We start from the raw sequence: 27,296 nt of genomic DNA on the forward strand, positions 1-27,296 counted from the left end.
CGGATGCGCAGAATTTGGCGATAGGTTCGAAGACGGGGCTGATCAGTTCGAAGATTTTTAGAATAGGCCTAGGCCTATATGGACCTCGAGCTAGGTGCCCTGAATTGCACTCTCATTTTACCGGTACAGTAATTCATATCAACACAATACAACAATTATTTTTCATAATACAATTTAGGCCGGTGCGATCGCACCATCTGCACCTTGGGTCCCTTGCATCCTTTCAGCTACGCTATACGTACGCCGCTCTTACTCGCGCCCCCAGTCGGCCCCCCCCCCCAAAAAAATCACCTTATTTTGCGAGTTCAGCGCCCCTCAACTGATCTTCGAGTCCCCATCACCCTCCCCCCACTAACTTCACCTACGCACCTCCCATCAGCACCCACTACAAGATTTCTAGATACGCCACTGCCCATTTCACGGCGAAATCTTTAGCCCGAATAATCCATTAGGAATTTATTCCCTCTCCATTCAGAGGAACGTTATAGCATGGTTATAGAGAGGGAATGTATCAATCGTTCTAAAGACCCCCGGCCACGCACAGTTGGCCGGCCCTATCCTCAAGATCTTAAGTACAAATTTATTTAATTGTTACCTCATGCCATCTTTAATCAAACACACAGTCGGAAAAATACAGGGGCGCATCTCTAGGTTCAAAGTTAGGTGTGGGAGTCAAAATGTTTACACCCCCGCGCCCCCCCCCCCCCCGTAAAAAAAATGGGGACTGGGCCCGGAAGGTAAGAAAATGTATGATTAAGGCACCTCTATATGGCCGGAAATAGCACTCACAGGCTTTAAATTAAAAAAAATTGGGGTCCTTTAATTCGCCACTGGATATTTAATATGATATGACAGTCGATGTCAGCGACACATGTTATGTATCAGAAAAGTCCTTAAGGTCAGGGTGCTTGATCGAGGACCATATGTGGTTATGGTGCGCCTTCGGGGCCCCTAGAAGTAGGGGCACGAGAGCTAGCGCTAGGCGTTTACGCCACTGTCTGTTCGTTTTTCCATGAATAAACCCTTCAGAGAACGGGTTTCTCCGGGAAAAATTTGATTCCTATATGGCGGGATAGTTCCCGACTTATGTTCAAGTTCTTGAAAAAAAATTTTTTTTATCCCCCTCTTGAAAACGATTCCAATGACGATGAACCCCAAAGATAAAGAGGAGTCCGGGTTCTCCCAGGGAAAATTTTTAATCCTTGATGGGGGAAAATGAGCTTTCTTTTAAAACTTTTAAAGTTCTTCAGAATTCAAGGTTTCCCTCTTGAATACGGTGAGGTTGAAAATTTTTCTCATTCTAGGCCTATGTGTGGCCTAGTATGTGGCCTTGCATACGTAGGCCTACCGTATTCTTTTTTCCATGAGTCGATCCCAAAAAGAAGGGGTCGGGGTCTTCCAGGCGCGTAACAGGGGTCTTGGGTCAAGGGGGGCAAAGGTAATAATTTCCCCGGTTAGTAATTTATCATACCCACCCCACCCCCTCCCCATATAGAAAACAATACGACATAGGGCTTATCTTATTTATAATATAGGCCACACACTTGTGTTTGAAACTAAATATAAGCATTTTCATCATGGTTTCATTTATTACAAACATTTTCTTTCACCATCAATACACATTGAGGCCCTTTTTAGGTTAATATCGATCTATCTTAAATTTCTCTTTCTCGAGTTTGTGACTATTATGTTTTAAATAACTTAAAAGGATAACCCTAAAAAACCCCAATAAATGCGCAAAAGGTTTTTGTGTTTTTAATTCTAATTTCGTCGGAATTGATCCAAAATCCCTAAAATGTGCAATTTTTAGGGGAAATTGGCCTACTGCAACAAGAATTTGCACGCGAAATTTGAGGATTTTAGGCACTTTCAGAGGATGAAAAAGGGCATTTATCAAGGGGTGGGGAAAGATTTTCCAAAGATGGATATTTTCCCCTTGTCCCCCGGTGTTTTTAATTCTAATTTCGTCGGAAAATTGATCCAAAATCCCTAAAATGTGCAATTTTTAGAGGAAATTGCCTACTCTGACAAGAAATGCGAAATTTGAAATTGTTAGGCACTTTCAGGGGATAAAAGGATGGGAAAGATTCTCCAAAGATATTTTCCCCTTGTTCCCCGGTGGTAGCCTACGCCATCTGGCAGCTTAGATCAAAGGAGTTAAGTGTAGAAGAGGTTGCAAGGTGTTGTGTGAGTCTGGTCATTAGGCCTATGATCTTCCTTTTTATTTGCCTTTATTTTTCTCTCCTCTTTTTCTTTTTCCTTTCCTTTTCTCTTCCTCATCTTTCTCTTTCCCTCCCTCTCCCCTCTTTCTTTTTTCTTATTACCCAGTAGTCTGCCCCTCCCCCACCCCCAGCATGTTACGCCACTGGGGTCTTCCACGGGAAAAGTTGATTCCTGATGGCGGGAAATTAGCTAATCACGGGTCCTGAAAAAAGGTAGGGCTAGAATTTTTTTTTTTTTTTTTTTTTTTAATGGAATAAAATTTTTTTTTTTTTTTTTTTGAATGGAATACAGTAGGCCTACAGTATAAGATAACATTTCATTCAGAAATAATTCCAAGCTTAATAATATCAGGTTAATTTATATCAGGCCGGACGTCCCTGGTTTCTTGAAAAGTCCAATGGAATGCGTGCAAAACACAACATAACAATGACATACATGGCGATAGCAGAGGAAGGGGAATTCCCGGATTTTTTGTACGCTTTTCAACCTCTGACATGTAACATTATTAAAAACTGAATAGGCCTACTGTCAAAATATTCCCGCATTTTAAATTTAATATCGTTACCTTTCTTTCCGTTTCAAATTTACTTAGATGTTTCAAATATTTGTTAAGGACTGTAGGTATCATATAATAATTACTTAATAAAGAATATGTGTGCATACGGCATAAAATTGTATATATATAAGGCCACTCTGTCAGTCACCATGTATGTGAATTGTCATATCATAAGCATTAATTTTTTTTCTCTGCGGAAGTTGTTTGTGATTTGACAAGGAGAAAGCCAAAGTGACTGTTGACAGCAGATACCATACGAAATAGGATTAATATTAATATATAATTATATTAATTCATAGAGCTGCAATTTTTAAGCACAGACTTTGCTTTAATTTGCAGAGAGGATTAACCTAGCTTAGCCTTAGTAAGCCTGTCAATAGAAAGAACGGAAGATTTACCCGAGTCTGCCAGAGCTAGTAGCCTACCTTTGTTCGGCAGATGCAATAATGACGGTAAATAAAGACAACTTTGTGAGATTGTGCAGTTTTTAGTTAAAATCGGTTGACATTGACTTGAATCAATTAATATTAAATTAAATTACAGCAACTAACGTAGCCTACCTAGGCCTATGTCTAGCTTATAAATAGGCGGCTAAACCTACTACTCAGCTACTGTACTAGACCTAGGCCTACTACTTATTACTAACTAGCCGAACCCAGACTACCTACCTTTGCCTAGGCCTATCATTAGGCTTTCCAAGGTCATTGCCGTTTTTTGGTGGTATGTGAAAAAATATTATTGCAGCTCCGACTGAATGTGCATAAAAAGATGTAAAGCCTACCTAGGTCCTAGCAATCTCCTGGGAATGCCGGTAAAAAATTAAAATGAGAAATTACTCTACTTTAGAATAAAATATTAATAATATTAATTTTATTTTAATTACAATTTTAGTTACAATTCATTTGAATACAGTTCTAATCTAAGTTCATTTTATTTCATAATATCATTTTCTCTTATTTTTCTATTCTTTTTCTGTATTTTCATTTTACCTTCTTTTGCTTTTCACTCCTTTTTTCTGTTCTTTCATTTTCCTTAATTCTTTACCCTTTTTATTTCCTTCCTTATCTTTTTATTTCTTAACCCTTCCTCTTCCTTTTTAATTATTTTTTCTTTTTCTATTGTTTTTCCCTTCTTTTCACAAAATTTATGACACTGTATTTATATTTTTTTTATAGGAAGTTCAGTGTGATGCAGGGTAAGTTAATTTTTCATGTTTTCTTTTATAATTTTAATTCAGTTGACTTGAATAAGACAAGACGATTTATGACGGTCTATAGCACACATGTCTGCGCTTGTGCAACGGTACTTTGCTGCCAGTCTTTGCGCGCCGGAAGTGGAGAATACAAATGCTATGAGCACCTTTGTCAAATACAAGCACAATATTTGTTTATTATTTTTATTACAGGTCTCCCTCTATTGTGGCAAAGACGAGCCAAACCAGTGACTCGTCGCAAATCCTGTTTTGGAGATAATGGCCAAAACATGCTGGAATTTCAAAATTTTGGAAATCTATTTTATTGCACTAAACTAACCTTTATATATCTATACATCATGCTATGCTGTTATTTTTCTCATTTTCAATGTTAAAACAACAATTTTTAACGATTTGGTGACGGTTTCTGCCTAAGAGGCTGATTTCTCAAATATTGTTCTTTAAACAGCTGTATGTTTAAACTTGTGTAACTTCATAACGAACTGTCAGATTTAAATGATTCTTTTACCATTTCATAGCTCCCATTTTACTGTTAAACCCTGTATTAATAACTAAAAATTGATTTTTCCCGACGAATGACTGGTTTGGCTTGTCTTTGCCACAATTAAAGACAACCTGTAATTAAAAACCATTTTTCTGTGATCCCAAATTAACAAGTCTTTTATCTGTAGGCTATTTACTCTAATTAGAAACTAAAGCTGATGAAGACCATGGAAACCCCAGTCTCAGAAATGGTTATGTGAAATTATAAAAACATTATCATATGGTTTTAATCATTTTTATTGTTCTTCTATATTTACTATTTTCTTGAACTCACCTAGGTGGCATATCTAGGATGGGTGCTCATTGGGAAAGAGGGGTGTGGGAGTGTCCACCCATTCCTAAAAATACTTTTTCCCCTCAAGTTGTTCCTCCATTAAAAAAATGTTCAAAGCAAAAAAGTTACTCTCTAGTTCTCAGTAGTTAAATCGTTTTATTTTGCATTCTAGAGCCCCTCTCACCTAATCATTAAGTCCTACACTTTGCCTTCATGCCCCCCCCCCCATCAGCCATTGAGTCACCTTAAACAAGGCCCAGTAGCCACTTCTAGGGGCTGTTTAAACAAAAAAATATGCCATGAAATGCTTGCACCTAAGACTGAAAACCTAGCAACCAGCGGGGTACAGTATCTAAGCATTCTGGGTTGAAATCCCTGACCAGAATGAAAACTGTTGCACAAAATCAGCATCATCATTGCTATTTGGTTATTGTTTTTGTTTTTTTTTTTCAGCGAATATCGTGAAGGTTCATCTAATCGTTGTGAACCGTGCCAAAATTGTAGCCTTTCAGCTTTTAATGCTGGGAATCAATTTAAAGATGCGTGTTATTCATCTGAATCGTGCCCACGATGGTGTGGTGTCTATAGTGTTCAGCCCATTCCAGGAGAAGAACCAATTGACTGTGCTCGAGTACCAAAAACAGAGCCCCAACCCACAGCGACCCAACCCACAATGTCCCAGCCTACTACAACTTATGGTCCGGAAGGTAAGTCCCAATTCAGGGAGGTAGTACAGTAGTGCAACTGAACTAGCTATGCCTCACTCAATGATATAATTTACAGTTTAATGGGTCATAAACCATGATACACTAACTGGAAAACACTGGACTGGCACTTCCAGATGGCCAGAAATACAAGGTCAGACTCAAAATTGTAAGTTGATTCTTTTTTACCCTTGATTTAATTTTTAATTTGTAAAAATTAGGGTGACTCGTGGTTGATATTCCACCAATAAGATAATGGATGGAAGATGATTCGCCAAATTACGACATCTTGGATCTCGGCATTCGATATACAGGAGGGGAGGGGGTGCACACGAAAGATTTTTTGACAGATGGGGATGCTACCTCAGCCCAACCATAGTTACGGCTGAGGTACAAAAATTTTTATCGTTATGGCACTTCTAGGTGGCTGGAAATGACAATTCGAATTTGAATGTAATGTTCTGTTATCCCCTATTTATTTTAAATTGTCTAATTTAGAGCTCCCTCCTAATTTTTGAAATTTATTCAATAATCCAAGTAAAAGCAATACAAAAAAAACCCAAAAAAAACAGTGGCTTTCCTATACTAAACATCTTTACATAAAAAATACATTTAAAAAAATTAATACTATCAGATCAGTAATAAATTACTGGAATTTTAATATAATGCCAGTTAACAATTTAAAGTGTATGCCTTTCAAAGGTATTTTATTATTGTCAAGGCATGATCACACTGAAAGACAAGAAAAAAATAATTGAATCATGAAAAAAAATTGTTATAATCTAGTGGACCCCCAAATTTTTTATGGACACACATCACCCCCATTTTTCACAGACCATCTGTGGACCCCTTTAACTTAGCAGATCCCCAATTATTATTATTATTATTTCTGAAACCACCAAAAATAACCCCTCTCAGTGAACAACCCCCACCCCCATAAAAATCCTAGCTACAGCTCTGTATGATGTAACCCAATAAATCATTATAATAAAATATAAAACCAGGCACATATAGCTCCTCTGTTTAAAAATAACCCACAGAAGAATGGCAAATTTAGCCATATACCATATTTTTAGCTACAGAACAGTAAAGGCAATAGCAAATACGAGCAGCAGTAGTAGTAGGAATATTGCATCATAAAAAAGTGTTGTACGCTATTCAGGCAAACACCATTAAACACAAACTTTTCCTGGGCAGCTAGTAATAATTTGTTAGCATTATTTGTTAACATTCTTGTATACATTAATTAAATCAACTGTTTATATATTCGTTTTAAGGTACTACAACAGAGTTAGTTTCCACTTCGCCATCACCTGGAAACCAAGAACGTATAGGCCGTAAGTTAATTTCAATCATAGCCAGTCATGATACTCAGCTTAGTGTTTGCTGCAGATTTTTTTCCAGTCTTCCAGTTTATGGGTACTATTCCCAAAAAGTCCAAATTCTGGTGTTTGTATGCAATATGCATGTTATGTATTTGGATTTACATAGTGCTTTACACCGAAACTGTCTCAAAGCGATCGATGTGAGCTCTTTCATTAACTTTCTTCACCTAAAGGGTCTCTTCCTATGTGAGCTACCTGGTAAACTAGTACCAATTATGCTTGTCTGTACACAGCACGGCTGCATGGACCAGTGTACACCGGGCTAACCCCCTCAGTCATCTCACCAGGCTTTTTTGAAAGAGTGGTGGAATGTCAGAAAATGTTGTCCAAAAAATTTGAAGGGTGGTGCGCAAAATTTTAATGGGTGTATACTGTGCTTGCCATTTTTGAACTACTTATAGTGACCCATGTCCCAAAATTTATATTTCATTTACTCGATACCTTCAACTTTATTTATTAATGCAAACAATATACACTTAAATTACGGATTAAAATAAACTGAAAAAAAATCATCAAAACTAATACTTACAAGATGGAGACTGTTGTATATGCAGATATGCGTATACTTCGCTACAAGTGTTGATGTGATTAAAAGAATTTACTCACCACATCACAAATATACTTAAAATGTGATGGTTAGTCAATGTAACATGCTGGCCTGAATATAAAATCAGGTCTAGCCTATTCCTACTTTTATGCTTGTGAACGGCTGGTTAATCATGATTTTCTAGGCAGTGGTGGTACTATCTACTGGTCCTCTATTACTGGTTGACTACTAAAATTTAGATTAAAAAAAATAACTTGACTTCAAACAAAATGTGCTATTTATCACTGATTGAACTGTGGTGTCTGTGCAATACGAAAACTACAGTACAACTATCTTGAGGTCGAGTGTTTTGCGCAGATGACATAAGCATAACTTGAGCCATTGCTTGAAGGTGACCACATAGTCCGTGGATAAACAAGTTCAGGCCTGTTCAGAACCGTCCTTTTTCAATCGTGGTATACTTTTTTCTATTACAGTTGGTCTTCGTGAGTTGTCAATAAAATTTGTTGGGTAGGCAATGATGGTAGAGTCTTCTTGGAATACCCAACCAAAATCCAGTATAAAAAAAATGAAATTCATGTAAATTCAATTAAACGTAGTTTTATTAATCACCATTCATAAAAAAAAAAAGATGCTTCACTGAATATTACAATCATCACGCTTAATGTACGGTACTGAATGGTGCCCACAATCCAGCCGACTACTGTATTTAGCATCGACCAGGGACTTCTGTTCCCCGAGTTCACAGTTACTGCACCTACAGTTTCTGCCATAGCTGGCGGGATCACTGCCCCTACTCGTCTCAAAAATATACTGGGTTCTTTTATGTGCACACGAGCCAGTCGTGTACACTGGATCTACAGTTTATAGTCCTTATCCAAAAAGACTTGTTCCAGAACCATAGGTAAGCCTGTTGTTCCAACCAGCGGCAATATGATTACATTAGTCAAAGCTCCTACATTACAAACGACAGGTGGCCAGAGTGTGTAGGCCATGCAGGCCATATGTGAGGTCTCGCCACAAAATGAGTCTCATGGTTAGAAATTCAAAAATTGAGTTTATATTATATTGGGGTAGATCACATGATAAGTTTTCATTTGGTCTTTGAATGGCTTCCCTACTATAAGTAAATCCAGAGATGTGAACATTTAAAGTTTAGGTGTATAGAACCAAGTTTTGAGAAAATCAGCCTCAAAGGTAAACTAACCTGTACAAATAATATGACTAGAATTACAGAATATGTGCAGAGAACACTGTTTTGGCAAGAAAAAGTACACAATCATAAAATATAAGTAACAAGTTATTCAAAAACATTAAAATCAAAATTTTGTAAAAATGTTGACTTTGGCCTGTTTTGGTGAATGTCTCAATATAATTTCACCAACGATGCATCTCATTTCGTGGTGAGACCTCACATATACGACCTGAAGGTGACTTTGTAGTGGCCTGCGAACAACCGTAAGTGTGTATAGCCCTTGTTGCGTCTCAGTGTCAACAATCTGTAAAGAGAATATTAAATCTGAGCATAAAGCGGTAAAAAAACGGTGCGTCTAAAGTTTTTCATAAACACACTGGAAATATAAAATTTTAACCATAAAACGTATAAGTATGCGTGTGGCTCTCAAAAAAATAATAAGCACAAATAGTGCTCAAGAACCTGTAACACTGCACCAATCAACTTTACAATCCCCTAAGCCCAACATTTATAGCAGGAGTGGGCATAAGACAAACAATGGGTTAGGGGCCAAACTACATTTTTTTTGTCTTAACAATGAGGGATGACAGCAAACTTTGTCTACTGGTGATGTATGAAGTATAATAACAAAAATAATTTGTTTTATTTGAGTATTTTAAAATTAATAACAGTAACAAATAGTAAATATATCATTTCTGGATTAGGTAATATATTAATTTATGATTTCTTTATTCTTAGTCATCATAGGTCTTGTTTGTGTTGGGATTTTTTTAGTGATACTTATTCTCGTGATTAAATACAGAAACAAATTGCATCATAAGTACGTTGCACTTACAAGTAAGTACTGGATTTTCAGTTTATTTTATCCAACAAATTATGAAGTTGTTATTATCATAGCCAAATCATTGAAAGCCTGATAAACACTTTTAAAATTTTAATTATTTGTATTTAGCATGTTGTAAAATTATGGCAAACAAATGTGACATCCAAATGGAGAAAGTTATATACAGACCAAGTATAACTTGTACTTCTATTTTATATTTTCTCCAAGAGCCTAAAGAATATATCCTACACAACACGATAGAACTGTTTTCTACATTATCATCATCGTCTGCTGCTCTGTTTTCATATAGCTAAAGATCTCACCAATTGTAATTATATATTGTATTTTGGAATGATTGATCATTGAAATAGCCTGTTGGTATCAGAATCAAACCAGAAATTTAAAAAAACATGGAAATTTGTTAATACAGTGTCAGCATGTCGACACAAATGCGCACATGAATTTGAATGTTAGATGCACGAAACGGCATTTTTTCGGCCATAAAATTACAGAAAAGGAATTAAACTTTGTGAGTAAAGTGTCTGGAACCAAGCATATGTAAAAAACATTTTTTAGCTTCAGTAGTGTGTGCCTGAAAATGTGTGCACACGTACATCATGACACGTGCACGGACAGTGATGACACGCAAAGTTTACCCTTGATATGAAGTAAAGTTTACTTGTGCCAAGTTTCATTGAAGAATGTCTGTTGGTGAGGAATTGATCAATCATAGAATTTCACAAAATGACACGTAGATGATGTCACATGACTGTCACGTCACCCAAAAAGATACTTTGCGCAGCTTCAGATGTAGATCTAAATGCAGGCCGTGTAAGATAGCCCGTGCCGTTTTCAGAAAAGCTGCGAACAAAAACGGGGAGAAAGAATATAAAGAGAAGAAATAAATAAAAACAACAGGTGATGCTAGCATTCACCTAATAATAATAATAGATAATAGATGATAATAATAGTATTTATTATCTATTATTATAATTTATTTATCTATTAGGCTCAGGGCCAAGGATATGCTAATAGTGCTAATCACTTTACTAAGAGACAAACATAATCATAATGTGCTCTAGATAAACTAAGCCTCATTATGAGGCTGGGAGTGCAGTTGTTTTTGGTCGTAAGAAAAAATCCTGTTACTATGACACGAATTGAACCCAGGACCCTGGGATTGGAAGGCAATCATCTTTCTATTCAACTAAATTAATATAGAAAATTTCTTAAATAATTTGATAAATCTGAAATAATTGCTTTTCAAAATGGTAAAGTATGCAAGGATGTAGTTATGGTGGGCGGGGCCACTCAGCCTTGAGGTTTTTAAACCCATTCTAAAGCTAATTATATGGCCCTCCACCCACCCTTATTAACCCATTTTTTCTATCCTTAAAATTCACTCTTATTTTTTAGAGTTTACCAACAGCTTCGACTTTGAGTATGTGTATATTTTGCTTTAAATTATTAAAATCTCTCTGCTTTAGCACGACGTGGAACCAACTTAAAGTTAAAAACGTTCATGGTAGATCCGAGGAATTGGCATCTGAATATTGTGTGTGAAAATGCAGAGGGAGTATTTCCAAACCAACGGTTGTGGTTAACAATAACAAATACCACTTCCCAGAAAAAAATTGTGGACGAAAAAGCATGGCAACAGTTTGAAGGAAATATGAAGATAATATCACTACCAGCTGGAGGTGGTTCTTTTTGTGCCAAATTAGGCACCAGTAAAGGAATTAACAAAAAGATAAATTGGATTCACAGTTTGGACATCACTGTACCAAGTAAGTGTATATTATAACAAAAAAACAAACTTAAATTTACTTCATACAGAAAAATGTGGTACTCTTTAATTTTTAAAGTCTATCCTTTACTGGAGTTCATTCTTTGCTGGATATGTTCGACGGTCCAGGGATTGCGTCGGTAACGATGCGCTTACCGTCGGAAACAATGCGTCATAGCGCAAATGTGTGTGTAACACCTGTTATAACCAAAATGCTAGACAAGGCATCTCAATTTGCTCAAACTTTAGGAGTTGCAGAACATTGCTTATACAATTTACTGTTAAAGCTGTTTAAATAGAATGTGTGCATTGCAACACTGTACTTTGCTTCATACATATGAAGCATAGTACAAATAATTAATGTTTATGAGCGCAATGGGAAGATATTGTCATGAGTTGAAAGATTGACTGTTCCATTCAATGAGGTGGAGCCGATTTGAATTGACCAGCCAATCTTTCAACGAATGATAATATTTTTTCTATTGGCCGAATAAAAAAATATTCATTTTTGATTTATAACACACCTAAATAGATTCTTGTCCTTTGATATTTTATGAAAAAAATCTACCTTTTTTCTGAATAGAAATTCTTGTCATTTTATATTTTATTTTAAAAAATCTACCCTTTTTCTAAATGGAACAGTCCAGCTTATTTTGAGGCAGTCAAAAGATTGTATTAGGTTGAAGTCGTATCATATTCTAGGCACAATGCAATATAGCGAAACTAACGAAATGGGGTTATTAACCAATGTCACTTGATGCAAAATCCACCAATCAAATGACAAGGATCTATGTGTGTTATAAAACTTACTGTACATACAAATCGCATACGATTGATAAACTGGTTGTGCAGGTTTTGTCATGTACTAGGCCTATTCTTATATTACATCATGATTTTTTTTTCTTTTCCTGACATTTCTAGGTCAGCCTTGTACCTGCTCTCTGGAAAGTTTAATGGTTGAGAATAGTACACTAGATGCAGTGTACCATCTCCTCTGTATTGATATGAATAGCTCTGTAGAGAGTGTCAAGCGAATTGCAAAACAAATGCAAAGAAATGCAAGTGAAATTAACTCCTTACAAGCCACAACTAAGCCGTTTGATGCATTAATTTTACTCGTTTCATCTGAGTCTGATTCTTTTAACGTGAGTCATATCGTCATGGCACTGACGTGTACAGGTAACGATATGACACCAACGGAAAAACGTGTTGTGGAGTACATTTTAAAATGGCATAGAAATTGTGAAATGTGTCATCATATTCGTGTCCACAACACTGGTGCTCAACTGCATACAGAAATAATAGTTAATGAAACCAGCAGGGTTGTTTAATGTCATATAGGTCATGTAAATCAGGGTGGTACCAGAGATTAAAGCTCACTTCAACATTTGGTAATATAAACCGGGGTGGTAAACAGTGGAGTTCTTTCACTTGAGAAAGCATACTTCTACTTTTAGGTTCGAGCGATAGAAACAGTTCGTCTGGATTGTTTTCATGGGTTGTGAAGCTATAAAATCATTTATTTTAAGGTCTACAGTGATGGATTAAATGGATATGAAGAGTGGCATATTTAGGGGCTGTGCACACTTCCACTAAAAAAGCTCACATCCTCAGGCACCCCACTGAAAATTTTGTAAGCAAAATATTCCACTCAAGTACAGTAGTATAAAATGACCTCGTATCACTTTATTTTACCAGCTGGTCTTTCTTCTTCTTCTCTTCTTCTGATTTAATGTTAGAAACGTCATTTCTTCTGGTGATTACGATTGAATTGGTGGAACTCTGCAGGGTGGGTTCATTCAGTTCCCAAGGCAGAAGTAGCCCGCATGCCCTTAAGCTGGTACCCCCTCACTTTATCATCTTTCCAGATATGTGGAGTACTGACAGTAATCTTTCGTAATTTTTCCCAATTTTAGGAACAAATTCATCCTGTTCAAAAATTCAGCAATCCTCAACCACTTCAGTTTTTAAACCTCAATTTACCAAATACTGATACTGATTTGTTATCTTACATTTCTGTTTGCCAATTCGGAGTTTGAACTGTGCCTGTCTGTGTCGAAGGTTAATTGACATTGTAAGGATCGAGTCCGCTTCTTACAAAGACAAATAAGAGAGTACAAGAATCATTAGATTAATCAGTGAAAATGTATTCAATATTCCTGCCATTCACTACATTACACAAATAATAATAAATCTTTATTTGTCCTCAAATGTAATAAATACTGTAGAATTTAGGCTGGGTCCATGAGGACCTGCGGCAGCCACAATCCAGCATTACCCGACTAACTACAACATACAATGGATACACATGGTCCGTAACTTTTGCTCGAACCTGGGCCCTGACATGCAAGAGGCAGGAACCATACCAATCAGCTAATCGTTCAGCTTCATCCATAAACGTCAAAATCAGAAGTATCTGCCTTGTATAAAATAGCCCCTTAATGATCTCTATCTTCTGACACAATGGCAAATGTCACCAATCATCTATACAAGTGTGCAGGGGTGGACAGAGATGTCCAAAAGTGGAGCCAAAAGTGGGCAGATCGAGAAACACAAGCTTAGGGTCCGGGAGCATGCCATCGCTAAATTTTTGTTTTTCTAGATGCCTGAAAATAACCTCCGAGGCATTTTGGGCTATCAATTTTTTTCTTTTTCTCCCTTTTTAAAAAATTTTTTTATTTTATTTTCCAAAAGGGCGAGACCCCCCCCCCCCCAAATCTGCCTCTGATGTGCAAGAACACATAACACCTAAAGTAACAAGATGTAAACTTTAACATTATAACTAAATTCTACAATACTGCCAATAACACATGTATATCAATAGGTTATAAAGAAAGTATCAATAACATATACACACATAGCATACTACTGTAGAAGTTGTGGTCATTTGCCTTTCCAGTTTCAAACATGCATAAGTTCAAGTTCATTAAAAGGTTTAAAATCTAGGACCATGTTGCGTGTGCTTGGATTTAGCTAGCGTACTGTACTGTATTATTAATTGAGCATCCACCGCCGGCGTTCCTGGCACTATTGTTATTTGCAGCTGTTCTGGCCGGCGGCCGCTTTGACTCGTGGCCGCTTCATGGCCTCCACATGAAATACAATTCGAGGTCCAACATGTTTTTAAGTTTCTGCATCCTGCCATGATCCAAATATTAGAGTTCAGCTGGGCTTTCAGACAAGTGACATCCATGCGTTCCAGGGCCTAGCATTGACAGTATTCTGCCAGATGATCTGCATGTTTCAGGCAAACAATATCAAATTGACACACACAGTGTTGCTTATGCAGTACTGTACCTACCTGTACAAAAAGCCTTGCCACCTGCTGAGACTCGGATGCCCTTTAGTCAAAGTAACAAATTGTAACATTTTCTTCTTGTAGCTCAAACCACCACTTAACTCTAGCATAGGCTATCAACTGCTTTCAGACAGTTGATTCAGCCTGGGATTCAGCTTAAACACTGGCGCATGCCAATCTGCACATTTACATATCAAGCACACTACATCTGCATCACAAAGGGCATCAACACTGCATTGCTATAATTCACCACAACTCACACCCTGACAGACCAAACCTATGTTGTGTGTACGTTTGCTTTTTAATTAATAAAATTTACACTTACACTTAAAAAGTAAACTTTTTAAGTTAAGTAAACTTTATTCCATAAATAAAACAATCAAGATGTCCATTTCTTGTGATCAATGGAAAAGGGAACTCAAATAAAGCATACTTTAAGCTGAAATCCTTGAAAAATAATAAACACATTGAATTATAATTTTAAAACAGTATATTTGTCAAATGCCCATGATATAGGCATGCATAGTTCAAACTGGCTTATTTAATTTTCAGAAGGCTGGGATAGGAAAACTAGCGCCCCCCCCCCTTTTTTTTGTCCGACTGCCTGATGAGCTTTGGCCGTTGGTGGGGGGGGGGCTTGACCAGACCGATGGGGAGTTTAAGAACCCCTGGCCGCCACTGCCCATACCCAAAAAATGAATACATTCCTTGTGAGATGGACAAACTCATGAGTGAATGGTACTGTATATTCAATATGGCTCCCATGCCATGTACTCAAAATGTTATCTACAGTATGACAGCATAGGGGGACATGTCCCCTTTAAATAGCTTGCCCTCCCCCACTCCTGCCCCACTACTGGAAATTACAGTAAAAACTTACACTAAGTCACCTAATATCACTGTTTTTGCCAGCTAGTTCACTTTATTTTTTGATCCTCTACATCCATGTCTTCCCACTCCCCTGATTCCTCATGCACAGTACTAGGCCTATAAATATCTAGGTATGCCACTGTCAGTAGGGTCTTATTCTTGTGCACAGGACATACTGAACATACTTTTAAGCTAGCCGAATAGTAGTGTATTTTTTTTTTCAAAATTATAAAAAAAATGAGTCTAAGAGTTTCATTTCCAGCCTTTAGAGGTGCCATAACCATAAATTTTCTTCCCTGGTTGGGGCTGATGTAAGACCCTGCATCTGTGAAAGTCCCTCTCTGCCCCCCCCCCCTCTATTGCAAATCCCTGGATCCACCAGTGAATTTATTTTGTGTATTTGCATTTTGCACATTTTAATGGTCATTTGATGACATTTAAAAGCTTATAGTGTACCATAGCTATTATATCAAATGCAATTGTAAACTAAAATATGTATCAGTTACCAGTCTCATGGTAGAAATGTTCACTATTACCTAATTTTCAAATTTGGCACATTTGGTTTCATTGGTGTATATATTATGGGAGTGAGTGATCCAAACAATTAAATCCATAGTTAGTCTGGGATTGAAACTGGACAGACAGCGTGATTCCATGGATATTACTTTTACATACTTTAAAGGTTTAACTAGAGTTTCTATTGATTTTATAAGTAATTTTAAAGGTTTATAACAAATTTTAATGTTTGTTTTTTTACCTGATTTTTTACATTCACGTCTACATACAGTACTTTTAAGGTTTAATGGGTTTTATTTCTTTTATTAGTTTTACTTTCATCAGTAATTTTAAAAATTTTAACAAATTTTAATGTTTGTTTTAGTTTTTAACCAGGTTGTATATACTGTATATATTTTTTTTTAAGGGATCCCAACGGAAATAAACCGATTCAGTTTTTTGGGGTTATCCTGAGCTGTATGTTTTACTAAATTATCTTTTTATTGTTCATTGTTTTGTTATTTGTAATTTGTTGAATTGCTCAAATAGATTTGAATTAACTTTAATTGAGCCGACCTTGTAGGATACGCTGGTCACCTTCTATAAATATGGTTGAAAAAAAAAAAAAAAAAAAAAAAATATATATATATATATATATATATATATTGTTCCTAAGGTCTTACACAACAGCAGTGTGAAAACATACACACACATGCGTTGTGGGATAATATTTGTATTTGTTGGACATGCGCATTTTCCTGGCCCGGTTCTGATTGTTGTCAAGTGCTTACGCAGAGAAGAAGGTAAATTTGTTGGCTGTGTGCGCCCAGTTCACACAGCATGTTGGTAGTCACGTTCTCAAGAATGTTATTTTGTTCTTGTATAGTGTACCTGTATAGTGACAAAATAATCTGTTGAGTTTTTAACTGCATTTAATGTATAGCAGTATATTATTAATTACAAGCAGTAAATCTCTTTCATAAAAAAAAGAGTTTTTTCATATCAATATGTAACATTTTATATAGGCTATCTTATGTTGCACATGATATAAACATGCAACATTTGTTTTTTTATAGTTTACCTGTATAGTGAAAGAAAAATACCTTTTGAGTTTTTAACTGTATTTAATTTATAGCAATATATTAATAATTACAAGCAGCAAATCTCTTTCATAAAAATTCATTTTCATATCAATATGAAACATTTTATGTAGGCTATCTTATGTTGGACATGATATAAATATGTAAATTGTAGGTTATTTTAAGTTGTACATTAAGTTTAAACATGTAGAAATGTAAAATCTTTGGTAAGATCAACAAGAATATTTGTATCAGGTCCCAGGACTCCTAGCAGCCAAAGTGAAGTGCCTCCCATGGTTAGTATATGTGTATACCTTGATCAAGACTCAGAGCAGCCCCTTGGTTCAGATCAGTGGCGGCTTTAGGATATAGTTTATCAAGGGGGCCCCCCCTACGATGTCTCACTGGGTGGGGTGGCCTAAGTATTTATGGGTGTATCTATAGTGTGCAGCATTATCTGAGAGCTGAAGGCCTGAGCCGGAGGTGGGTATGGGAGGGGAGTGTCCCCTCCTCCCAAAACAAGATTTTAATTGGGACTTCTAGATGGCCGCGGTAATGGCTGTAATGGCTGGGATGGGGAAAACTAGACCTTTTTTTAAATTTTTGGTCCGACTGCCCGGCGAGCTTTGGCCGATGGGGGGGGGGGGCTTGACCAAACCGAGGGGGGAGCTTAAGCCCCCCCCGCTGGCGCCGCCACTGGTTCAGATACCCTGTCGGACCCCCAAATTTCTTGAACCACCACTGGGAGAATGTGAACTAAGCTTAGACTTGCCACAAGTTTCTTATTTTTTATTATTTTTTTTATTCTGGACAGCGCCACCAACGAGAAAATAAATTTAGAGACGGAATAAGCCTAATCGGGGGAAAAAAAGAATTCGAGTTTGGGGCGCCAATTAAATTAGGTATGGCGCACACTAAGTGCAATAAAGAGCGAGTAACCCAAAATTTGGGCCTGGACAAAGCTATGTGGTGTTTGGAATGTTCCATTTTAAGGGAGGGGAGTTTTATTCTCAGTATTCCAAGGTCCGACCACAATAAAATTTCATGTGACAAATTAATGCGATATGCACAGTTGTCAAATTTGTCACATATTATTTTTTAGTGTGGGGAGAGCTTTATCAAATTCACTACAGAATAAGGGTAAAACTACAGTACTCCAAAAACAGTTGTTTTTCCCAATTGTAAGTAAAAATCACTCCTATTCACGGAATCAAGTTTCAGAATTACAGAAGAGATTTTAGGTATTGAAAGGTCCACAGATTATTCTCAGATAAGATAGTATAATACATACTCCAAGTATCAAAATGCACGTCATCATGTCGGGATTCAATATTTTGACATTAATTATGTCATCACCATCATTATACTATCTTAAACAGTTATATTGCTCAGAATATTTAATATATAATATTGAATAACTGATGTAAAATGTGTTGTTTTTTTTTCTTGTGTGTTGGTATAGGTGTACTTTTTTCAGTTATATTCCTCAGAATGTTTGATATATAATATTGAATAACTAATCCAAAATGTTTTCTTTTTTCTTTCTTGGTATATACAGGTGTACTTGTTTCAGTATTTAATAAAATATTGAATTTTAAAATATATTGAATATGATGTAATTGAATATTTGATACAAAATATTGAACACTGAAAAGTGCTTGATATAAATTTTCGGAATTTTTGATACCAAAAACTTGAAAAAATAGTATTTGATATAAAATATTGAATATTTGATAAAATATTGAATATATTATAAAATATTTTATTTGATATTTTAATGCAGTATTTGATTTTATTGAGTATTATAAAATAATAAAGTACAATAGTTGATATAAAATATTGACTATATAATAATATATGGAATATTCAATATTTGATATTAAATATTCCAAATAAATCATTTTCTATTTTCTTGAATTGAAATCATGTGGCGTTAAAATTGGATTGTTAAATATTGTTTGTTTTATTCAGATTCTTGCAGTTTGGTGGAAGCTGCACCAAAAATAAACAATTTTGGAGATAAAAAAAGTGATCCTTATGGAATTTCTAAATATGATACCCTACAGTCAAAAATATCCAGTTTCATAATTTGCATAAAATTAATACACCTATGCACAAATATATATAAAATAATAAAGCTATTAATTACTACCAGTATTGTTAAACACACACTCACACATTATAGAATAAAAGAATACAAACACATTAATTTATCAAAAAATATTCCACGCAAGTGTTCAAGTTAAGGTGGAAGAAATTTGGCACAGAAGTAAGGTGGTTTATTTCATTTTCCCACATTCAATAAGGACCGATGTTTATGCAAACTCCTTCTCCCGCACAATTAAAGACTGGAATCTCCTGCCCGATATTATTGACTGCAATATAAACCCTGCCTCTCTCCACGCCTCCTGTTTAAATCCCTCACTGGGATATTAGGACAAGACCAAGCAACAAGTAAACTCACCATTTGTAGGATGTTATGATTTAAGTCCCTATTTGAGGCATAATATAAGGAGTGGAGCTGTTTTTAGTTGTGAGAAAAACAAAAACCCTGCAGTGACTGGGTTTGAACCCCAGGACCCTATGAATGGAAGGCAAGAATCTTAAACCACCAAACTATGATCAGCTCCACTCCAAATATATATAAAACAAAACTATTCCAAAATTCGAAAATCTCAATAAGGCCAGGAAAAAAATTACAATTCTTGTGTTGGTCACGTTTTGGAAAAATCCATAGGAAATATTTTTGTTTTGTTTTTAAACTAATATTGTGTTTATGCTTAAAAAGTAGAAAATACACAAAAGTACAACAAAGACCATTTCAAATCTATATTGAAGAGGAAAACGATAGCATAACACTGTCACATCGCCTACCATCCAGCAAGATAGACCTATTTCAGCCTTTTTAGCTCATCAAAAAAAATTTTCATTGTACTGTAGTTGAACACCATAACTTTTTTAACTTGGCCTAATCCATGAGTTCACAAACTCTGATCAAGATTCGTATACAAACATACTGATTTAAAAAAAAAATCCAAAATAACATTTTCCACATATTTCTATTGTTACCAACCTCAGGTTAAATGCTCATAATTATTTTTATGACTAAAAATAGCAACACTGATAAACCTCATTATGAGACTTTAACTCTAAGGGAAGATTTGGGGTGGGGACAGGCCAGCCATCCCCTTTTGGAAGGTTAAAAAAAAAGGAAGAAAATGATTGATCGCCCAAAACGTCTTGGAGGTTATTTTAGGGCCTCTAGAACACTAAAATTTCGAGGGGGAGATTCCACCGGACCCCCAGGGCAATATTATCTCGATCAGCCCAAATTTCGGCTCCCCTTTTGGACATCTCTGGATCCACCTTTGACAATATTTCCTATATTTTGAATTTCTAAATCTGCCACTTCCCAGTATTGTCTTAAATATGGAATCTGCCATCATTATAGGTTTGAGATAAAGATGTAGGAAGCCTGCACCATTTGACACCACCAAGAGAGAAGCATGCATAATAATCATTATGAGCATTTTGGAGTTGCATTAAAGATGCAAGAAAACTGAGCAGTTAAATGCAAATCAACTAACTGTGTTAAAGAAAAGATGGACCACGCCTAAACTGAATGGTTTTTGCAGCCGTAAACGATATTCATCATCGGGGACATTCCTTAGGTCATTGCAAGAATGTTAAAAATCACGTTTAATATTCTATGACACAACTGCAACCATAAACGATTCATCATCGGGGACATTCCTTTGGTCGTTGCAAGAATGTTAAACATGTCTAATATTCTATGACGTGACTGTCCGAGACTTTGTTGTACAATGCTGTCTGAATTGACCTTTAGTAGTATTGAGGTCAAAACCGAATGATACCTGAACAATTATTATTAAGATGATGAAATCTTCACAATTTAACATAGATTTAAGTATCAACACTAAGATATATACCTTTAATATAATTATCTTCTACAATCACACATTTAAAATATGTATTTGGTTCTATCTTGCTTCTAATCGGAATGGTAGATTTTGGTGGGTTTTTGCTTTCAGTATAGCAAAAAAAAATGCATTTTACCATTCGTAACACATTTAACACTTACATATTTTTTTTTAATATATATTTTATCTTTAGCACATAAAAAATAGTCTGTAAAATATTACAATTGTACAATTTGCAGTAATTCAAGAAATCTTTAAAAACTGAAAAATTGGGTTGTATACTTATAATGTCATCATGATACTTAAAAGTTTATCAGATATAAGACAAATTATTAAATTTTTAATGAAACTAAAGTGTCCAATTTATAGATTTTCATTTGGCTGAGAAGTAATTTAGAGCAATGCTATACAAAAGTTTACACAATTACATCTCCCTGATTACAGCTACCCTGTAGCGTCCAATGAGAGGAGAGTATTATACAGATATGAGGAGTCTATAGATTTTTAATAAGCTGGAGGGTCCATTACAGACTGTACATTATTTTCTTGTCAAAATGGTGGGATTTCTCTTTTTATAGCGAAAAATATATTTTACCATTCTTAACATGTTTGCCACTTTCATCTTATTCCCTTTTAAATAAATACTTTATCTTTATCGCATAAAAAATAGTTACATAAAATATTACAGTTATATAATTTGCAGTAATTCACTTTCAAGCAGCTAAAGTGTCTGGTTGTCTTAATGGGAACATGATTTACCTAACACATTTGACGATTTTACAAGCAATGATTGCAACATCTCAAACTTGTTATATTTTCCATGAATGAGCTAGGGGTCTAATTTACAGATTTCTATTTGGCCATGAAGTCATTTAGAGTTTAGAAATTCTTACAATTGTCCTATAATGTCCAATTTAGGGATTTAAAAAAAATTCAAATACACACCTAAGGAGTCAATAGATTTTTAGCAAGCTAAGTGTCCAATACGGTATTAAGCTGAGAATTTTCAATAAGATAAGGAGTCCCATTTTTACAGATAATGAATTAATATATTTTCAATCCTCATGTTCCCCTAGCAAAGACATATTCATGGCATCTTTCGATTTCTTCTTCTTAAATTGCGTCCATGGTTTTGTCTTCTTAAGAACTGGCACATCTTCTTCCTCGCTGATATCTATAGAAATCCGATGGGATCTACTTCTCAGCTGTGTGTACTGGTGGGAACTCGGTTTCTCAAGACCCGAGTAATCCGGTTTCTTGTATCTGAATATTAAAATCATTAATATTAAATTATATAACATAAAGAGTACACCTGCTAACATTGAATGTAGAATGAGCCCACTTAGTGCGAAAACAAATCGCTATGCCAAGTCCTTTATCCCCTCCGGCATCATCCAGTTTAACAAGAAGGAAAGAAGAATAATTAATTATAATAATGATGATGATGAGGATGATGATAATAGTAGTGGTAATGAATAGTAATTTTAACGGTAGTAACAATGATGGTGATAAAGATGATCATTGTAATAAACATTGATATTTTTGATGATAATCACTTTGCTTGTACATTTGTTTACATCTCTTAATGACTGTTTTCTTGTATATTCTTATATATATATATTTTATCTCGTTTTGAAGAGATAAAGAGTTTCCATTTGTGGAATAATAAAGTTATCTTATTTTATCTTATTGCTAGCAATTGATGAGTGTGACAAAAAAAGAATAAAAATAAATGAATTTGTATATAGCGCCCTCTATTTTATCCTCTATACACCAAATATTGCACCCTCTATGTTACTATTTTTAAAATTGTATATGCTCCAGTTTAGTGTTAAGTCCTGTCCAGATTATCAAATTTCTCTGACAAAAACTGTTGAATGCCCATATAATGTCATGATGTACCTATATGGTTATCACATGGCTAAAATTAAACAAAAATCATACATTATTTTACAAATCATAAAACTTTAACCAATCTTTTAAAAAATAAAAAAAAATATCAATAACAACAATAATTACAATAATCAGGATTCATCTTCCATCAAATACATTTTTAAATAGCGTCGTGTTTGAATCTCTTGCATGAACATGGATGAAGTGATTGGTTAGTGCGCCCAAAAGACCAAACCACTTCCGTCTTTTGATGTAATTTATACAACATACTCACAGTTTGAGTAACAACGATGATGTCACAACAGAGACACTGGAGAATGCCATGGCTGCCGATGCCATCCAAGGTTTGAGTGCTATTCCCCAAGGCATAAACAGACCTGCAGAAAAATAAAGAATATTTATTTATTATTTATTTTATAAAATTTATAAAGAGCACTTGTTAAATTTGGCACTTTTTTCCTGTGGTTATTGGATACAGAATCAACTATTCACAACATGCAACCTCCGCAACTTCCTAAAGGAGTATTCCTAGTTATGCGTGTAATCAGTAATAATTTCATTCCGAATCAATCACCTCCTACCAGGTAGCTATTTATACTTCTGGGTTAAGAGAGGCAAACGCAGATGAAGTGGCTTGCCCAAGGGCACAAGCAGTGCTGTGACTGGCATCAGTCTCGAACCCCAGACCTCCCGATTGAAAACTCAACACCTTACATGCAACACACCTTTCTAAAATAATAAAGGACAAACAGACTTCAACCACACTCAATATAATTATCTTATGGTGGTAGGTTATATTAACAAAGTTTAGTACTGAATAACACTACATTCTGAGTTTGTTTCATACTTGTTTCCTTATGTCAAACACATTAGTGAACCTCTATGCTTAATTATTAGAATAATTAGCAGGGGAAGATTTAGGGTGAGGCAGTTTTCCTGACTGCCATCATCTATTTTTAACAGAAAAGAATAAAAATTGGCATACAAATATTTTGAAACAGCATATACTTAACACCAATTGTATACTTATTTATCTGTATGATTATATCACATCTGGACCTATATAAAATTGTTGCCCGCTCGTTTAAAAAATTCTGGATCTGTCTCTGATTAGGTAAGGATAACAAAAAAAAAAAAAAAAAACATTTTAAAAAGTAATACAACAGTACCTCCAGCAATTGGAATTCCGATGAGATTATATATAATAGCAAATCCAAAATTGAGATGAATTCTTTTAACTGTCTTTCTTGATAAGTGCAATGCACCAACTACATCAAGCAGGTTATTCTGTACCAAAGAAGAATAAATCAAAAATATATAAAACAGATTGAAAAATATGTTGATTTTCAATATAAATAAAATTAATTAGAAGAATAAGACTATCTATACACATTAATACACACTGCTCCGACAGTTGTTGGCTGATGTGATTCCAAAGAGAATGCAAAGCAACATGATGCATGCAAAAATAGTTTTTAATGACAATGGCGTCTACCATCAACAGATGATGTTGTATCGTCAGGTGCTCACAGATAGCGAAGATAGATTCTTTGAGCACCGGTCGTATGACTGTTGTGCCATGTAGCGTGTGCCCGACTTGAAGCACACTTGGCAACGTTTTAATAAGATAGTACTTATGCTTCCAAGAAGATGTAAACATCCTGTGTAAACTGTTATCTGATTGGTTATCATGATATCTGCATTATATACTGTACTAGGGGAGAACAGTAACTTGATACTAAATAATTCCTTAGTGTAAATATGAAATAAATATCATTTCTAATCACCTGTATCAGTACAATATCCGCTGCCTCGACTGCAACGTCCGTACCTGTACCAATTGCGATGCCAACATCAGACTGGGCTAGGGCTGGTGAATCGTTGACACCGTCACCAACCATGGCAACCAGGCGGCCTTTTGCCTGTAACTCCTTCACCTTGGCGACTTTATGCTGGGGGAGGACCTCGGCAAACACCTCGGGTATGCCTACCTGGTCTGCGATTGCTTCTGCTGTTTTGCGGTTGTCGCCGGTCAGTAGGATAACCCGTAGGCCCATTTTTTTTAGGGTGTACACAGCCAAGAAAGCCTCTGGCTTCAGTGAATCTGCTACAACTATCATGCCCAGTACAATTCCTGTAATTAGAAGAGTCAATATTTATTTGTTTCAGTCATTAAGTGAGTTTAAATAATTATAATAATAAAATAAATAATAATAAATATGTTAATTCATGAAATTACAAAGGTAATAACAATATAATAATACAATAATTTTTCGGTCATTACACAATAGGCAATGGTGCAAAGAGGATTATTGCAATAAATTATAATAATAGTAATAAACATAATAATAATAAATATGATAACAAATCATGAAATTGACAAAGGTGATAACAATATAATAACATAATAATGAAGAGAATAATTTTAAATACATTATCATAAGTATTATTATTATTAATCTACTTTGGAATAAAAACAAAAACTACGATACAATGATGATGATTGATGATGATGTTAATGATGATGATGTAGTGTTGTTGATGATAGTGGTGTGATGATAATGATGGGATGTTGTTGATGATAAATATGGTGATGATAATGGTAATGATAATGGTGGTGATGACGTGACTATGATGATGATCATCATCATCATCATCATGGTTATCATCATTATTCGCAAAACATATTCACAAGCAAGGACAAAACTAAAGCAGTAAAAACATTGCCATCAGACGAAAAACTGTTGTATGCCTATATATGTGGCAAAGACAAGCCAAACCAGTCACTCGTCGGAAAAATCAATTTTTAGTTATTAATACAGGGTTTAACAGTAAAATGGGAGCTATAAAATGGTAAAAGAATCATTTCAATCCGATACTTTGTTATGAAGTTACACAAGTTTAAACATACAGCTGTTTAAAGAACAATATTTGAGAAATCAGCCTTCAAAGTTTACGATTTCAAGCATTTCTTAGGCAGAAACCATCACCAAATCGTTAAAAATTGTTGTTTTAACATTGAAAATGAGGAAAATAACAGCATAGCACGAAGTATAGATATATAAAGGTTAGTTTAGTGCAATAAAATAGATTTCCAAAATTTTGAAATTCCAGCATGTTTTGGCCATTATCTCCAAAACAGGATTTGCGACGAGTGACTGGTTTGGCTTGTCTTTGCCACATATAGACATGATGTGATGTCATCATAACCATATTTAGACATGTTACATTTTGATAATCTAGACAGGACTTTACCATTGACAGCTACAAGTACAGCTGTTTGCCCTTTCTCCTCATGTTCCCTCATTTCTTCATCCGCTTCAAATGGAATTTCATAACAATGACGCTGCATCCACTCCCTGTTGCCAATGATGACTGAAAATTCACCTGGTTTCATTAATTCTTGAGATTTTTCTGTCAAAGTGGAAATAAGATTGTCAAACTTAAAATATTTGGTCATGTTTCACAAAGAGAAACTTGATCCATGTTTAGATGGGACTATAAAATTTGATTTTAAATAATTTTAAAATATTAAATTTAAAAAAATCAGTAGTATTGTGGTAAATTGGTGTGTTCTTAACTTCTTGAGGTGGGTAGTTTAAAACCCCTCTTTGCATTTCAATGGACCCTTCCACTAAGCCCAGCCCCTTTGAATGATGCTTTTTTTGCAATGTTCTGATTGGTCAGTTGTTAGGTTTGATTGACATTCTGGAATGGACCACCATTTCCTTTTTATATTTTGTTTTCTCTTCAAGCAAATTTAGAATTGGGTGCCTGATAGATTTTGAAAGTTTTATATGTGATTTGCTCATATAGAGGGGTGATATGTCATAATCATACCTATATATAGGAAAATGAAAATTTTGTACATAAAATTTGATTTTGTGCACATAGCTTATTTTGTACCTTAAACTGACCAATTACTATCAAAATTTCTTTAAAAAAAAACTCTTGCATGCCCATATATAGTCATGATGTGAATATATATGTTCATGATATGATGTCATCATGACCATATATAGGCATGTATTCTACCTGCCAGCTTACCATCTACTGTTGATGTTGTAATGATTGGCGTTCCGGTCTGGTGATTGACAGTTCCATTCAAGTTGTGAGTGTTATTCATTTCCTGCTCTACATCCTCTTCGCAATTCAGGAGAATGTCTTCGATTCCGCTCACAGTGCATTTCAAACCACACCCAGGCACTGCTTCAAAGTCTCTACAATTTGCCAGCACCTCTGTTTTTAATTTCTGTAAGAAATCCATTACCATTTTATTGAAATTATTTTATATTTCACATCATTGTATGGTAAAACAGCATACTGGGGAAGGATAAGACTGACCTTAAAGTGCTTAAATACATTATATAAATTTTTTGGGTGTGGTTGGTAAATATGGTTGTGGTTTTAACTTTCAATCATTAGGTCAGGGGTTCAAACAACTAGCTGTTCATTCTGTTTGCAGTTCAGT

General features: G+C 35.2%; 2 protein-coding genes and 2 long non-coding RNA genes across 5 annotated transcripts in view; 2 read left to right on the plus strand and 2 right to left on the minus strand.

The window, feature by feature from the left end:
• The first annotated feature begins 3,152 nt into the window (after positions 1-3,152).
• On the plus strand, positions 3,153-5,400 carry LOC117114450. The gene is made up of 3 exons (XR_004446367.1): positions 3,153-3,231; positions 3,955-3,974; positions 5,263-5,400. It is a non-coding gene; the product is annotated as an uncharacterized LOC117114450 (long non-coding RNA).
• An 845-nt stretch (positions 5,401-6,245) lies between these two features.
• LOC117114466 lies at positions 6,246-13,254 on the plus strand. 2 transcript variants are annotated; one of them, XM_033258136.1, is made up of 4 exons: positions 6,246-6,850; positions 9,379-9,477; positions 10,951-11,250; positions 12,171-13,254. In XM_033258136.1, exons 3-4 carry the CDS (start codon positions 10,986-10,988, stop codon positions 12,578-12,580), a joined length of 675 nt encoding a protein of 224 aa, XP_033114027.1. In that variant the 5' UTR covers positions 6,246-6,850; positions 9,379-9,477; positions 10,951-10,985; the 3' UTR covers positions 12,581-13,254. The 2 variants fall into 2 exon arrangements, with proteins under 2 accessions (XP_033114027.1, XP_033114026.1); XM_033258135.1 differs by lacking the exon at positions 6,246-6,850 and having other exon boundaries at positions 8,961-9,477.
• LOC117114467 lies at positions 8,740-17,501 on the minus strand. Its single transcript, XR_004446372.1, has 3 exons — positions 14,551-17,501; positions 13,262-13,342; positions 8,740-8,944 (listed from the first exon to the last, which is right to left on the minus strand). It is a non-coding gene; the product is annotated as an uncharacterized LOC117114467 (long non-coding RNA).
• Positions 17,502-18,930: 1,429 nt separating this feature from the next.
• The window catches only part of LOC117114464 (copper-transporting ATPase 1-like), a 30,521-nt gene continuing 22,155 nt past the window's right edge, over positions 18,931-27,296 (minus strand). Inside the window, exons 14-19 of the mRNA XM_033258132.1 lie at positions 26,873-27,077; positions 26,081-26,239; positions 24,613-24,959; positions 23,995-24,112; positions 23,100-23,202; positions 18,931-22,195 (exon numbers count right to left, since the gene is read on the minus strand). Coding sequence (XP_033114023.1) covers positions 21,988-22,195; positions 23,100-23,202; positions 23,995-24,112; positions 24,613-24,959; positions 26,081-26,239; positions 26,873-27,077 — 1,140 coding nt within the window. The 3' untranslated portion in view covers positions 18,931-21,987. The remainder of the gene's footprint in view (positions 22,196-23,099; positions 23,203-23,994; positions 24,113-24,612; positions 24,960-26,080; positions 26,240-26,872; positions 27,078-27,296) is intronic.

The sequence above is a fragment of the Anneissia japonica genome, unplaced genomic scaffold, assembly GCF_011630105.1.
Source record: "Anneissia japonica isolate Jap-2015-1 unplaced genomic scaffold, ASM1163010v1 scaffold1374_len1023071_cov147, whole genome shotgun sequence".
Classification (NCBI taxonomy): Eukaryota; Metazoa; Echinodermata; class Crinoidea; order Comatulida; family Comatulidae; genus Anneissia; species Anneissia japonica.

Excerpts from the sequence above, each read along its gene's own strand:
- LOC117114466 (XM_033258135.1), top strand. The coding sequence starts at position 9,360 with ATGATTTCTTTATTCTTAGTCATCATAGGTCTTGTTTGTGTTGGGATT. Across the intron at positions 9,478-10,950 it reads TAAGTACGTTGCACTTACAA|CACGACGTGGAACCAACTTA; the intron begins GTAAGTACTGGA and ends TCTCTGCTTTAG. Across the intron at positions 11,251-12,170 it reads TTTGGACATCACTGTACCAA|GTCAGCCTTGTACCTGCTCT; the intron begins GTAAGTGTATAT and ends TGACATTTCTAG.